This window comes from Mauremys mutica, chromosome 1, assembly GCF_020497125.1.
Source record: "Mauremys mutica isolate MM-2020 ecotype Southern chromosome 1, ASM2049712v1, whole genome shotgun sequence".
NCBI classification, from domain to species: domain Eukaryota; kingdom Metazoa; phylum Chordata; order Testudines; family Geoemydidae; genus Mauremys; species Mauremys mutica.
The window spans coordinates 112,373,550-112,386,204 of record NC_059072.1 but is presented as its reverse complement, the minus strand read 5'-3'; the positions used below and the strand labels follow the sequence as shown (position 1 = coordinate 112,386,204).

Here is a 12,655-nt window from a genome sequence, read left to right as displayed (position 1 = left end):
ACTCTGGGAAATTAAGGAGAATGCAGAAAGACTTAACAAATGGTAAGAACCTCTGACCAGTGTTTTATGCTGACCATCTGCACAAATAGAGAAAGTCACAATTTGGTCATGAAAGACAAAATGTAAAGAACTTGGGCAGGAAGGACGACGCAGGTGCCAGTGCGTAATTGTTTAAAAATTTTGTTATTTAGGAGTGTGGGATAATGTAATAGGTTTAGTAAATTTGAAGGAGGGAGCTAGTTGTACCTATATAATGTAAGTGAAAAGCAATGCTCTTTGGGAACCATTTCCGGACTGCAGCTCAACATCAAGCTGCTGGAACTCTGACCCCTCTGCACGACCATGATGTGCAGAGGCATCGCCAGGAACCTCCGGATGAGTGGATCCTGACTGGACATGGAGTGAAATTTGTCTATATTGGGAGTGGTGAGCATAAGAGATTTGCTTGGTATGTGTATTCTGTGTGTGTTGCTAATAAATAGATGTTTAGAGCACAACTATGTAAGGCTCTTTCACTGGGAAAAGGTTCTGCAGACCCATTGAGCTCTGAGTCCCAAGGGAAAGGGTAGGTACTTCTATTGAACAGGTTTCTTCCTGAACCCTCTGGGTAAGGATAGGAGCATTACACCCAGAGCCCTTGGAAGGGAAAGGGTGGGGGTGCCTAAATTGATTGGGTCACACCTTAAGCCCTCGGTAGGGAATAGGTGGGGTGCTCTAAATTGACTGGGTCACGCCTTGAGCCCTCAGTAGGGTTTAGGCGGGGTGCCCTAGATTTTCCTGAGGTAATACACCAGCAGTATACCCAATCTGTATTTTGCCCTTGACTGCTAATTTAAGTGCTAAGGAAAACCCTAATGTTAGATCTAATACCATTCATAGCTTTCTCCATTTCCAAGGTAAAGGCTGGAAAATCATGAATCCTAGTCCTCATAGGAATTATATTCCCCCATTCCCCAAATTATGGTATTCATTGAAGAGCCCACTATTACCCAGAAGCACCTTTCTCGCTGTGACTGACACTTCTTCACAGCTCAGTCTCAGATAAAGACCACATACCACCCCACCCCTCCTGAATCCCTGCAAAGTAGCATTTCTTATTTGCTTGGCTTCCACCGTGCAAGGAGGAACAAGGATGCTTATGATCGAGGTGAAGACACCACTGACTCAAAATCATTGGCATATCTATGAAAGACCTTGTCTTAACTCCTGGGAACAGTGGCTCAGCCTAGCTTCATAGATCAGCAACTCAACACAGCCCAGTTTGCTGCTCTGGTGTATTTATTTCAAAGCTTAAGCTGTTTGCCAAAGAATACTGCTATTCACTCAACAGCTGGAAGAGTATAAGAGTGGGTTTTTATCCTCCCAAGCTGGGCAGGAGGGTTAGTGGGATAGAGTCACTGCAATATGAATTTAAAACTAATTTGTGGTCAGTTAAACTTCTGCTCACACTATGATAATGCGCCCTGGGCAATGAGAAGGGGGTATACAGCAGATAATGCTCAGCATTGCCAGGGAGGTTTGACCCTCTGGCCAGACTCTTGCCCCTAGTTTGGCAGGGAATGGAAAGTAGCACACCTCCCCAGGAGGGGAAGGAAGGAGTATGTACCTTTCAGGCAAAATGGCGAATGGCACAAACAGGTCTGAGAAGAGCTACATCCAATTCTCCTCGACTGAAATGCAGTGATGAAACGTCACTGCTTTAACACAGCACTCCCACAAAGTGTCTCTGCTTACCTTGTGATAAACCCTGGGCATTGGGGAAGATTGCATGCTGCAGTGGAAGAGGAGCACAGGTGAGGGACAGGGTAAGCTAACAGCGCATGTTTCCCCTTTTAACAAAAATGCTGTCTCAACTACAAAGAGGGAGGACAACAGCACTTGGCATGCAAAAATGTATTAAGCATTTATAGCATACGTACTTACTCTTTGTTCCTGAAAAAGCCACATGTCAATAGCACAGCATAGCTTTCAATTTGTGTAATTGGAGAAGGGGACAGGAAAAGGGTGAATGTCTTTCTCTGGAATCCAGAAAATGCCCTTCTAGTATATTTTTTTCCCAGTCCCCTGACACTTGTTGCACCTTTTGTGCACTCTGAAGGCAAGAAGTGATCTTCGAATGTATGCTTTTGGGCCCCAAGGAGAAGATCTCAGTGCTGAGTTAGCAGTACCAAGAGGCACTGAACTCCAAAGACAAGGAAATCACCTTAACCCTCTTAACCTTTGGTGGGAGAATTTTAACAAGGGACACCTGGAACCCTATCCAGCATGTCACTGCTGGAAGGATAATGGCACCTATGACTCTGCCCAAGCTAAAGGACGTTCCACACCACTCCTAAGCTTAGGCAGTAGGTGGCTAGGTCTACAGAGGTCTCAGTCCCTCCCACCCCAACTATTTGGAGCTACCCTGCTGTCTGCATGCGTGCCCAGGTTAGCAAGCAAAGCCTCACATGTGGCTGCACACAGCATTCCTGGCAGGTGGAGCTAGATACCTCAGTCCCAACAGGGAATGCTGGCTCCTTGCTCCTAAATGGCACTTCCTGGGAAGGTTCACTGGGGTGGGGCGATAGTCCCACAGGAAGGGAGGATCCTAAGGCCCATGTCTGGCAGCACCAGAGCCAAAGAGGAGGTTGGGCAGGGCATCATGCAGGGAGGACTCGGTTTGGATACTGATGCACTCATGTGACGCTGTAGCAGGCTCCTCCAATATGAGAGCAGTGAGCCAATAGGCCAGAGTGAGGGGCTCCAGAACAGGAGCCGCCACTATGGAGTGAGTGCAGGGCTGGCTCAGTCCCCCTAAAAGTATTTTCCCAGCTGCCTATGCTCTTCAATAATTAACAGTGCACATTCACTTTAAAGCATAATGGAAATACCAAGAAGATGTGTCCAGATGTTGCCAGTCTCTGTGTGTATTCTGAAGATGCTCTTGAAGCAAGCGCGGAAGGAGGGCATAGGCGGTCTGTGTCCATGCAACAGATAGTCATTATCCTTTAGCCAGTCAGGGAGAACATCATGGGGTATGACCCGCCATCGGCCCTCCCACACCTGGAGGTTAAGAGTGCATGGTTAGAGTCTCAGCCAGTAAAGTCGCATAAATGGTAGGCATGGCAAAGGGAAAAATAGGAAATCCTGAGTTAGTGTCAGTGCTTTAAAGTAACCAAAATTAATGAACTAAGTCTAGGGAGCAGAGAGTTCCCTTTGGGACAGACGTATCTTTGTGCTCAAGTCCCAAGTTGTACCAGTCCCTATTCTACACAACACCCTAATGGTATGAACTTGAGCTAGTGTTTCCACCAGTGCAGGAAGTGGAATACTTCAAAACTCCAACAAACAGAAAGACAACCAAGCTCATTTTAACTGCTCAACAAAGGCCAAAAGTGGATTTAATTTGCATGTCAAATATCAGAGGGGTAGCCGTGTTTGCCGCTTTTACAGATCCAGACTAAGAGTTCTGTGGCACCTTATAGACTAACAAACGTATTGGACCATGAGCTTTCATGGGTGAATACCCACTTTGTCGGATGCATTCACCCACGAAAACTCATGCTCCAATATGTTTGTTAGTCTATAAGGTGCCACAGAACTCTTTGCCGCTTAATTTGCATAGTTAGGTATGTGGTAATGATTCAGTATTTGGGAGGGAGGGGTGTCTTCCCGTCCACCTTACTGAGGAAAGCTAGATGTGTCTCTTCTCCATCTCTAACAGAGAAAGTCCTGAGCAGAGTCCCATCTCCCCATACAAGCTCATTCTTGATTGTATGCTCACTAGTGTTTGATGCAGTCTAAATGTTACATCTAATATGACAGTCAGTACTATTTCAGCTACCCAGAATGCATAGAGGGGCATTAAAGTCAAGTGAGAAGTATTCTTTTCCCTATGGCTAAGCCTGATACCTTTCCAGCATTGCCAGCCCAAGCAGCAGAGGACCAGCAAGGTCCTGAACTCTGATGCTCTAACTGTAGACCTACACCATTCCCAATTTTTGTATTCCTTCTTACATATTTATGTGCCCACTCCTGTAGATTGGGGACCCCTGCTGTAGATGGTCCCCATTGCAAAAATCACATGTACTCCCTCAATGGCACAGAGCTAACAAGATGCATGTAATCTTCAGTCTGGCTCCTCAGCTGGCATTGCAAGGCTACATACAGGCATGGCACAGATGCAATCATCTTTGGGATTTGCTCACTTAGCAATAAGAATATAGGAGCAGAGATGCATGCATTAAGGTTAGGGAATCCTGCAGGCATTAAGATTAGGGAATCCTGCAGTTGTTAATTTCAACTGCTGGGTTCTCATTTCTGTTTTAACAGCGAGGACCTAAAACAATTTCAGGAATGCTGCTGCTTTGTTTTCCTTTGAAGGGACACTTCCTACTGCCAGCCCTCTCTAGACACGACTACCACAAGACAGCTCAAATATTAGTCAAAGTAACCAGCTCAAGTAAGACACTCTTAAAGATGCTGTTTTACAGAAGAATTAACTGTGTTTTGCTTCACATGCAGCAAGAAGGGGGGGGGGGGAGGTGTTTCCATTTTTGAGAAAGCAGAGGAACAACACTGTTTAAAAAACAAAACATGCTCAAAGCACTGTATGAAAATGCAACCTTGATTTCCGAGGATCCCTCTACCAATGGCAAACAGCCATTAGTAATATCCACAGTAATAAGCATGCCACAGGCAGCACTCCACCCAAACCCAGAATTAGGGCATCAGCCAGAGACCAATACAATATATTCCTCACAACTTTAACAGAACTGAGATTCATGACCAGCAATATCTACATAGTCCACAATGGATTTACTTGGATGGACCTTTAAAAGAACTTGTTCTTCTATTTGGGTAGCAAAGGCCGTTTTATAATGGAAGCAAATGATGATGTGGAGGCAAAAAAAAGTGCATGTCTGCAGAAGTCTGGAAAGAGCTATCCTTATAAATGAAAGCGTCTCGAACCAGAAATACTGGAAGCTGAGCACTTTTATTCCGCCTGCAGACACACAGATGTTTCCCAAAGGGGACTCATTAGCTGCAATATCAGCGTTAAAATAATTTCAGAATGTAGTGTCTATTGTTCCATGCTTTCTAGTTCATGCAGTTATAGCAGGGGTGGGCAAACTATGGCCCGTGGGCCAGATCCGGCCCATCAGGGCTTTGGATCCAGCCCATGGGATTGCCACCTCTGTGGTGCCGCGGGCCCCGCACCACTCCAGGAAGCGGTCAGCACCGTGTCCCTGCGGCCCCTAGAGGGGGTTGGAGCGGGCAGAGGGCTCCATTCGCGGCCCTTGCCTGCAGGCACCACCCTCCGCAGCTCTCATTGACCAGGAATGGGGAACCATGGCCAATGGGAGCTTTGGAGAAAGTACCCATGAGCAAGGGCAGCGCACGGAGCCCTCTGCCCCACCCCTCTACTAGGGGCCACAGGGAAGCTTCCATTATGCTTCTGGAAGCGGGGCCTGTCTTACCCCCAATGCCACCCCAGAGCCGCTCCAGATAAGCGACACTGGGCCAGAGCCTGCACCCTGAACCCCTCCCAAACCCCTGCCCTGAGCCCCCTCCTGAACCCCGCACACCTCCTACACCCCAACCACCAGCCCTGAGTGCCCTGCTCCTCAACCCCCTGCACTCTGCACCCCAATCCCTTGCCCTAAGCCCTTTCCTCCACCCCGCACCCCCTCCCACACCCCACACTCCCTCCTGAACCCCAACCCCCTGCCCTACATGCAATTTCCCCACCCAGATGTGGCCCTCAGGCCAAAAATTTTGCCCACCCTTGAGTTATAGCATACCTGGGATTCAACATAGCAGCAGCATTAGCTGATATATAGAGAATCGCTCAATGACCAACTCCATTGGGTGCCTGCTGTTCCCCAGCTTATTGCCAACAGTTTACTTCAGGAACAAGGCCCATTAGCTTCATTTAGCTAGTAGGCTCAAGTGACCATCTGGATAGATTTGTTTTCTTTATATATCGCTTACCTTACATACAAACTCTTCCATTTTCTCCATGGCATGGTGGGCTTGTAAAAGAGGGGACATACCCATAAACCCTTCATCTTCCTGAGCTGGTTCATCATTACAGTCGCATTCCTCAGAACTCTGGAAGAGAAAAAACAAACATTTCATATAAAAACTGACAGTGGAAAAAAAATGATCTTGTTTTACACCAAAACCAAACATGGGTTAACTATGGAGTTGAAATTTCAAATTCAAGACAAGGGGTAAATTTTTCAGAAAAATGACTCAGATGCTTTTTAAAGTGTTATCCATGTTTATACCAAGCACAAAGAAGTCTGGAAAATTCAGTGAAATTCTGTAAAGTTGTGTATTTCATTAGAATCATCGGCTATAAAGTCCACAAAATGATGAAACCCATTCCCCTACCAATGCAGGATTACTTCCTACACAAAGTTTCAATCTCTTATCTGTTTTAGCACTAAAAACTCTTTAATAATCTTGAGAAGGTGCCACAATTTTTTTTAATTCCGGTAGCCCAGGATAAGCCAGAGTGAGGCTGCAGTCAATTTCAGTGCAAGATTTGCAAGCCTTATACTTCAGATTTTAATCAAATTTAGGTAAATTTTATCATTTCACTCAAATCTGCTTAGCTGAAAATTATGCCTATTGGACTGTGCTATGAAGTGTTGAGTTGTTCATCTCTGCTCGTCCTGCAAGATGTTCCAATAGTAAAACCAAGAAATCAGAAGTTGGACAGAGGCATATAGATATGTTGAAGATGGTGGCATAAAAATTTTATTAAGATGTTTTTTAAAAAAAGTGAATGGTACAGAGTTCAAGTGTAGAAGTTTTGGGTTATCAGGGAATAAAGTACAAATCATCAAGGTGTGCGAAGTTCAGTTTAAGATTGGATGGCATAAGGAATGCATAATCTGCAATATCCTTGATTGGGGTAAAAGGTTAATGGGTCAAAGTACAGACATTGAGATATATGGGTATGTTGTTCATATAATGGCTATGTTCAGGTGTGGAGTATAAAGCAACTAAGCCAAAAACACTTTTGAATGAAAAGGTTCAAATACAAGTTACAGGAAACCACTGTACAGACAGAGGCCAGGATTGTTTTATAAGGCAGGAATATAGATGGAGGAGTTTTATCAATCACAAAAAAGAAAGTCATTAGCTACAACAATTCCATGCCATCCATTCTTCAGCACATTAAAATGCAGAGGACAAAGCAAGTGAAGACATGCTTTGGTCATTCCAATTTCAGTAAATAAAGAAACAGGTCACTAAATTCTGCTTTGTTTATTAGAAGTGATCCGTACTACCGGGGACTCAACACTTCCGCTGCCAAGGTAAAACTTGAGGAGGCAGCAGGAGGAAATAGTCATAGCAATATTGAGTAGCGGAAGGGAAGGGAAGCATTTTGTGCCCTTCAAGTCTCTGCTCTAGAAAGCTGCCAAGAGTTCAAGTGGCCAAGTCACATTCAAAGATTTGGAGGCCAGAAGGTTCCAGAATGATGATCTCTGACCTCATGTATGATAGTCACAGAACTTCACACCTTAGTAACTCCTGCATCAAGCCCAATAACTTGTAGTTAACTACTGCATCTCTTAAGGAAAACTTCCAATGTTGATTTAGTCTCTTCAAGATATGGAGAATCTGCCATAACCCCTTTATATAATGTACTAATGGTTGATTGCCCTAATTGTTAATTTGCACTTTATTTCCAGTTTGAATATTTCTACCTTCAACTTTGAGCCACTGAATCTTATGTCTCTGTTTGCAAGGATAAACAGCTAGGATTAAAGATTCTTCTCCCAGTGTAAGTACTTCTAGACCAGTATGATGCCTCTTAATCTCTTCAACAAGCTAAAACAATTACACTTTTATTGTAATGAGTGTTTCTTAGACCTAGATTCATTCTTGTAGCTCTTTTCTAAACTCTCCATTTTTTCAACATCCTTCTTAATGTACTGACACCAAAACTGGACACAATTCTTCATTTGACAAGACCTGTTTTCCATGAAATTACATTGTCACAATTTTATTTTTGTCCTTTTATTCTTCAGTGATAGTCTTGTAACAGCCACAGCATTATTTTGTTCAGGATCAAAGCCAGGCTTCCAGACCTACAGTTAGCTGGTAACCTGGTTTACTTTTTTTTTTTTAAAATACTGGCACAGCAGTGACTCCTGTCTCCCTCTGGAACTTGCCGAAGTTTATTAAAATCAAACATCAATGATGCAAAACTCCTCAGTCAATCCTTAAAACTCTTGTGTGGAAGTTATCCAGACCAGACTTTTTTTTTTAATATATAAAGTATTTTAAAGAAAGAAGGATATTAAACAGCTGTTGGAATAGAAATTGAAAGTAAATGTAACATCCAGCTTCATTCCAACTACAGAAAACATCTCTGCTTTTCAGCATCATTGACAATTTTACCATCTCCACCCAGTAACAGGACCTCTATCATTAGGATTTTTTCTTCCAGATTTATTTATTTTTTAATTCCTTTAAGGTTTGGATCTGCTTTGCACTACATTACTCTGCATGCTATAAGGCCTCCTTTGGATAGGTCAGCCCTGTTACAATGTACACTTTCCAAGATCAGACCTTACAGAAAGGTAGGGATGGAATTTGAATTCCAGCACATCTGACATGGGCTACACAGATAGGCCAGCCTTAGTTACATTAGGGAATCCCTTTCTGTCAGACTACAGCAGAATCAAATAAGGTGTTCGAACTTACAGGTCTTAGTTTTTAAAACAAGAGGGGCTGGAGGCAAAGGATCTTGACTGAAGGATCTTAAATTAAGGAATCCATTATTCCCCTACCTCACTAGTCTATCAGAGCCTAAATTTGTTGAACCTCAGGATACACTGCATTGCCCAAAACATCAGGCTTTTTTTATTTCTAGAATGAGAGGGAAAAGTTTTAATTTGGGTGGATTTTAGGGGGATTAGAGGACTAGTTAATTATGAACTACAGCCAAGTTCTGCTTGCATTTTGGACATCTGCTAATAAGTGAATAAAATAATGCCAAGCTCCTTACAGTAGTGATAGCAGGAACTGAGACAGCAAGCATCTTGAGACCTGGCACCATCAGGCGTCATATACACAAACCAAATTGCTGCCAAGCAACAATGGTTTTTTTTCCCCATCTCCTTCCTGCTATCAGGCTATAAAGTTAATGTTCAAGAAAACATTAAGGCATTAATATTTAATGTGAGCCACAGTTTGAGGTTTTTCCAATACTAATTTTTTCCCCCAAAAAATAAAGTATCTGGTTAAGAAAAGGATGAGATATTTTGGTTCTTACTAAGGTACATATTGAAATGTATTTCAAATGTAGAAACATTAACTCCCTCTCCTGTGCTCTCCTATGTCCCATTAGACTGAATGAATGAGGACTGCAAGTGTTAGAGAGGTAGAAGTATGTCACTGGAGCATGACATTAGCCTAGCTTCCAGGCGGTGTATTATTCAACAGCCATCATCCATGACAATCGGAAAACAGAGCACCAGAGCTCTATGAAGGTCATAAGGATACTGACACCTGCGTCACATATAACAATCAAGATCCTCTGCTTCGCCTTAGAATGGTATAAATTACATAAAGAACATTCCCTCAAAAAACGCTTCCAAGTAGCCCAGCAGAACAAATGCATATGCAACTCTAAAGGCTGGTGAAGCAACCCTTACTTTATGGTTTCTACTGTGGACAACACTGAGCGTATGTCCACACTGCAGTCGGAATGCGAGACTGCAGCATACCAGGGTCCCAGGCTAGTCCTGTCTGCCTGGAACCCTAGATACATACTCAAGCAGCTACCATACATGCTGTCCTGACTTCACTGCTCAAAGACAGCAGCTAGATCAATAGAGCCCTGAAAATCTGCAGATATCCATGGACTATGTTTGTGGATCACAGATAGATGCGGATCCAAATTTTATATCTAGAGCCCTGCAAATCTGTGGATATCCACGGAACATCTTTGCAGATTGCATGTGGACATCAAAGCTAGCTCAAGTATTTCCACACATGCTGCAATTGCACCTCTTGATTGCAATGAAGACCTACCTAGAGACAGTCACACTTTGAAATCCAACCCTGCCAGAGATGAGGCATTTTTAGAAGCTTTCAATTCTCATCAAATTTAGATAAGAAAAGCTGGTTTGTGCTTTGCAGGAGTCCTGTATGAATGCTATTGTCCGACTGATTTCACAAGGGGAATTATCTATTTGATTTAGATTCTTATTCTTGGGTAAGCTTTCCCACTGCTGTGTAGAGTTGGAAGCAGAGTAGAGATAGAGGAAGGAGTTGGTTTGATTTTTTTTTTAAAATGGTATTCAGTGTATACAAAACTTAAGATAGATGCCTTCTGGAGATGAGGGGAGAAAAAACAAGCACAAGTTGGTGTGAAATTAAGTACAGGATATCATAACTTCTGCCTGACTACAATTCCCATTATTCCTTGAAGATTACTAGCCGGGTAGTACAATACATAATGTCACCCTGACACATGGCCAGGAAATGCTGTCTCAGGTCTCCAGTTAACTGAAGAACATAGAGGCAACTGGTATCAAACCCAAAAGGAGCTTTTACAGAAAAAGTCAGTTTTGTATTTTAAATACACAAGCTTCAGAATTTTACCCTTTCCCCCTTCGCCACAAAGTTCTGTTAAAATGTTGACAGAAAGGTCTATAAATAGATGCTTCTCATGTCACACACCTGTTATACACAATGCATTATGTGAGGCAGTGAGGAGGGGATGAATAGTTTTCTAGTGTTATGCATTACCCATTCCAGATATGAATACTGCTGTTCAACCACATGGCAACTAGAGACTCCACTGATATGAAGTTATGACCTGCCCCTGAAATTAGGAGTGGTGGTTCAGTCACTGAGGGAGGAAGGCAGCCACTGCAATGAGCAAACATTAAATTATGTTCCAGTGCCCATAATGGAAGCACACTTTTTATTGATTTCAGTAATGCAGCATGTTTTATGCAGTGGCCTTTTCCATTTCATACTGATAAAATTCTGAATACAAGTAGACTTGCTTCCAGTGAGATTTCTGCTGTAGCTTAATATTCTGACTAAAGGAGAACATTACTTATGAAAGCAAGAGTGCCCTGGGCATTTCTACAGCACCTTCTGTCAGAGGATCTCAGTGTTTTTAAAAAAAAACCATTAGATGGATTTAGGGTAAGACCCATGTGAACAGAGTATTATCCCTATTTTAGAGAGCCAGAGAATAAGTAACTTACCCGTGATCACAGGAAGTCCACTGGAGAGCTGGGAACAGAACCAAGTCCTTGTGACACCTAGCTATTAAACAATTCTTGCATAGCTACCAACATTCCCACTGCAAAACCTGATAGTCCTTCTGAAAATATATCCCAAGTTCTGCTTGCTGTTTCTTTAAGACCTCCCACCACTAGCGGGCTGCTGTGCAGAGAAGGTAAGAGTAGTGATCTCCCATCTGCCCTGCTGTTTGATCAGAGCAGAAAGTTGTTCAGAAGCAAGGGTGGCTCAAAGCTTGTGTATTTAAAATACAAAACTAACTGACTTTCTGTAAAAGCTCCTTTTGGGTTTGATACCAGCATTCAGAAATCCCTGCCCACTCAGCATTAGCACCCAACCTAGATCCACAGTGGAGGAGATGGAGGTAGCTCATTTCCCCCTTCATCATAAGGACTTGAGAAGTAGAAAACTTGATTTAGCGGGTTAGGACAGACAAATGGCAAAATAGGGGAGACAGAGGAGATAAAGCACTTCAAGCAGAATGCTGCTGCTAAGAGAATCCTTTTTGAGCAAAGCCGTTACTTGATTACCTTGGGACTTCATGTGGTTAACTGGCAGGGTACATATCTATGTAGTATAAGACTTTAGAGCTCTGGACATTCTAAGCCTCAAAGCTGAACTGTTTGTTATGCCATACCCCACATGGGCCCTGAAGCTGGCATCATATGGGTCCCAAGACTAGGTTCAGTCCAGAATCACGCTAGGGAAAACACAGTGCTGAATTTATTCCAAACATCCATTCCTTCCTTCATTTTCTCACAAAAAAGTGTCAGCATTTGACTCTTCCGTTGTGTCTAAGCCCTGGGCAGAGAAGCGTGCCCCAAGGAGAAAGCTCCTTGGTCTGAGAGGCACAGCTCTGTATAGTAGTGTTTTGAGGGCAAGGCAGTAAGTCACAATCATATTCATGTGTCCTGGAAAAGAAACAAGCCAGCGTGTATAACAGATGGATAAAGTGTAAAGTTTGACTTTCAAGTTATTTAATACTTTTTTGAAGTGCCATGCAAAAGTTATAGATTCTGATAACTTGAAGGCATTGGCCATCACGTGCTTAAGAGCTAGGCCAAGGGGGGCATTAAAGATAGCAATATTAAAAAGACTGCCTTCTCTTTGTGGTCCCTTGACATCCAATACAGTTTCGTTCTGAGTGAAACCACCATGTCCCAGTGCTGGCGATATCACTTACCAACTGGCCGTTTTCGGCAGATGATGATGTTAATTGGTTTCCTTTTTAAAGACTATTGTACATTTAGAGTTACTTCTGTTTATGCCCTTTGTGGTGTAAAAAGCAGCTTTGAAAAAAGTGCAATGTTCCTAAAAAAAAATATCTTGCCTTAGGGCTTGTCTACACAGAGTTATTCTAGAACTGCACTTGAAATTGCACTTTAAATGC

General features: G+C 43.0%; 1 protein-coding gene across 5 annotated transcripts in view; it reads right to left on the bottom strand.

The window, feature by feature from the left end:
- The window catches only part of ADIPOR2 (adiponectin receptor 2), a 72,263-nt gene that overhangs the window by 13,515 nt on the left and 46,093 nt on the right, over window positions 1-12,655 (bottom strand). For all 5 annotated transcript variants that reach the window (XM_044991347.1, XM_044991317.1, XM_044991338.1 and 2 more), the window contains 2 exons: window positions 5,974-6,093; window positions 2,871-3,042 (listed from right to left, as the gene is read on the bottom strand). In XM_044991347.1, coding sequence (XP_044847282.1) covers window positions 2,871-3,042; window positions 5,974-6,093 — 292 coding nt within the window. The remainder of the gene's footprint in view (window positions 1-2,870; window positions 3,043-5,973; window positions 6,094-12,655) is intronic.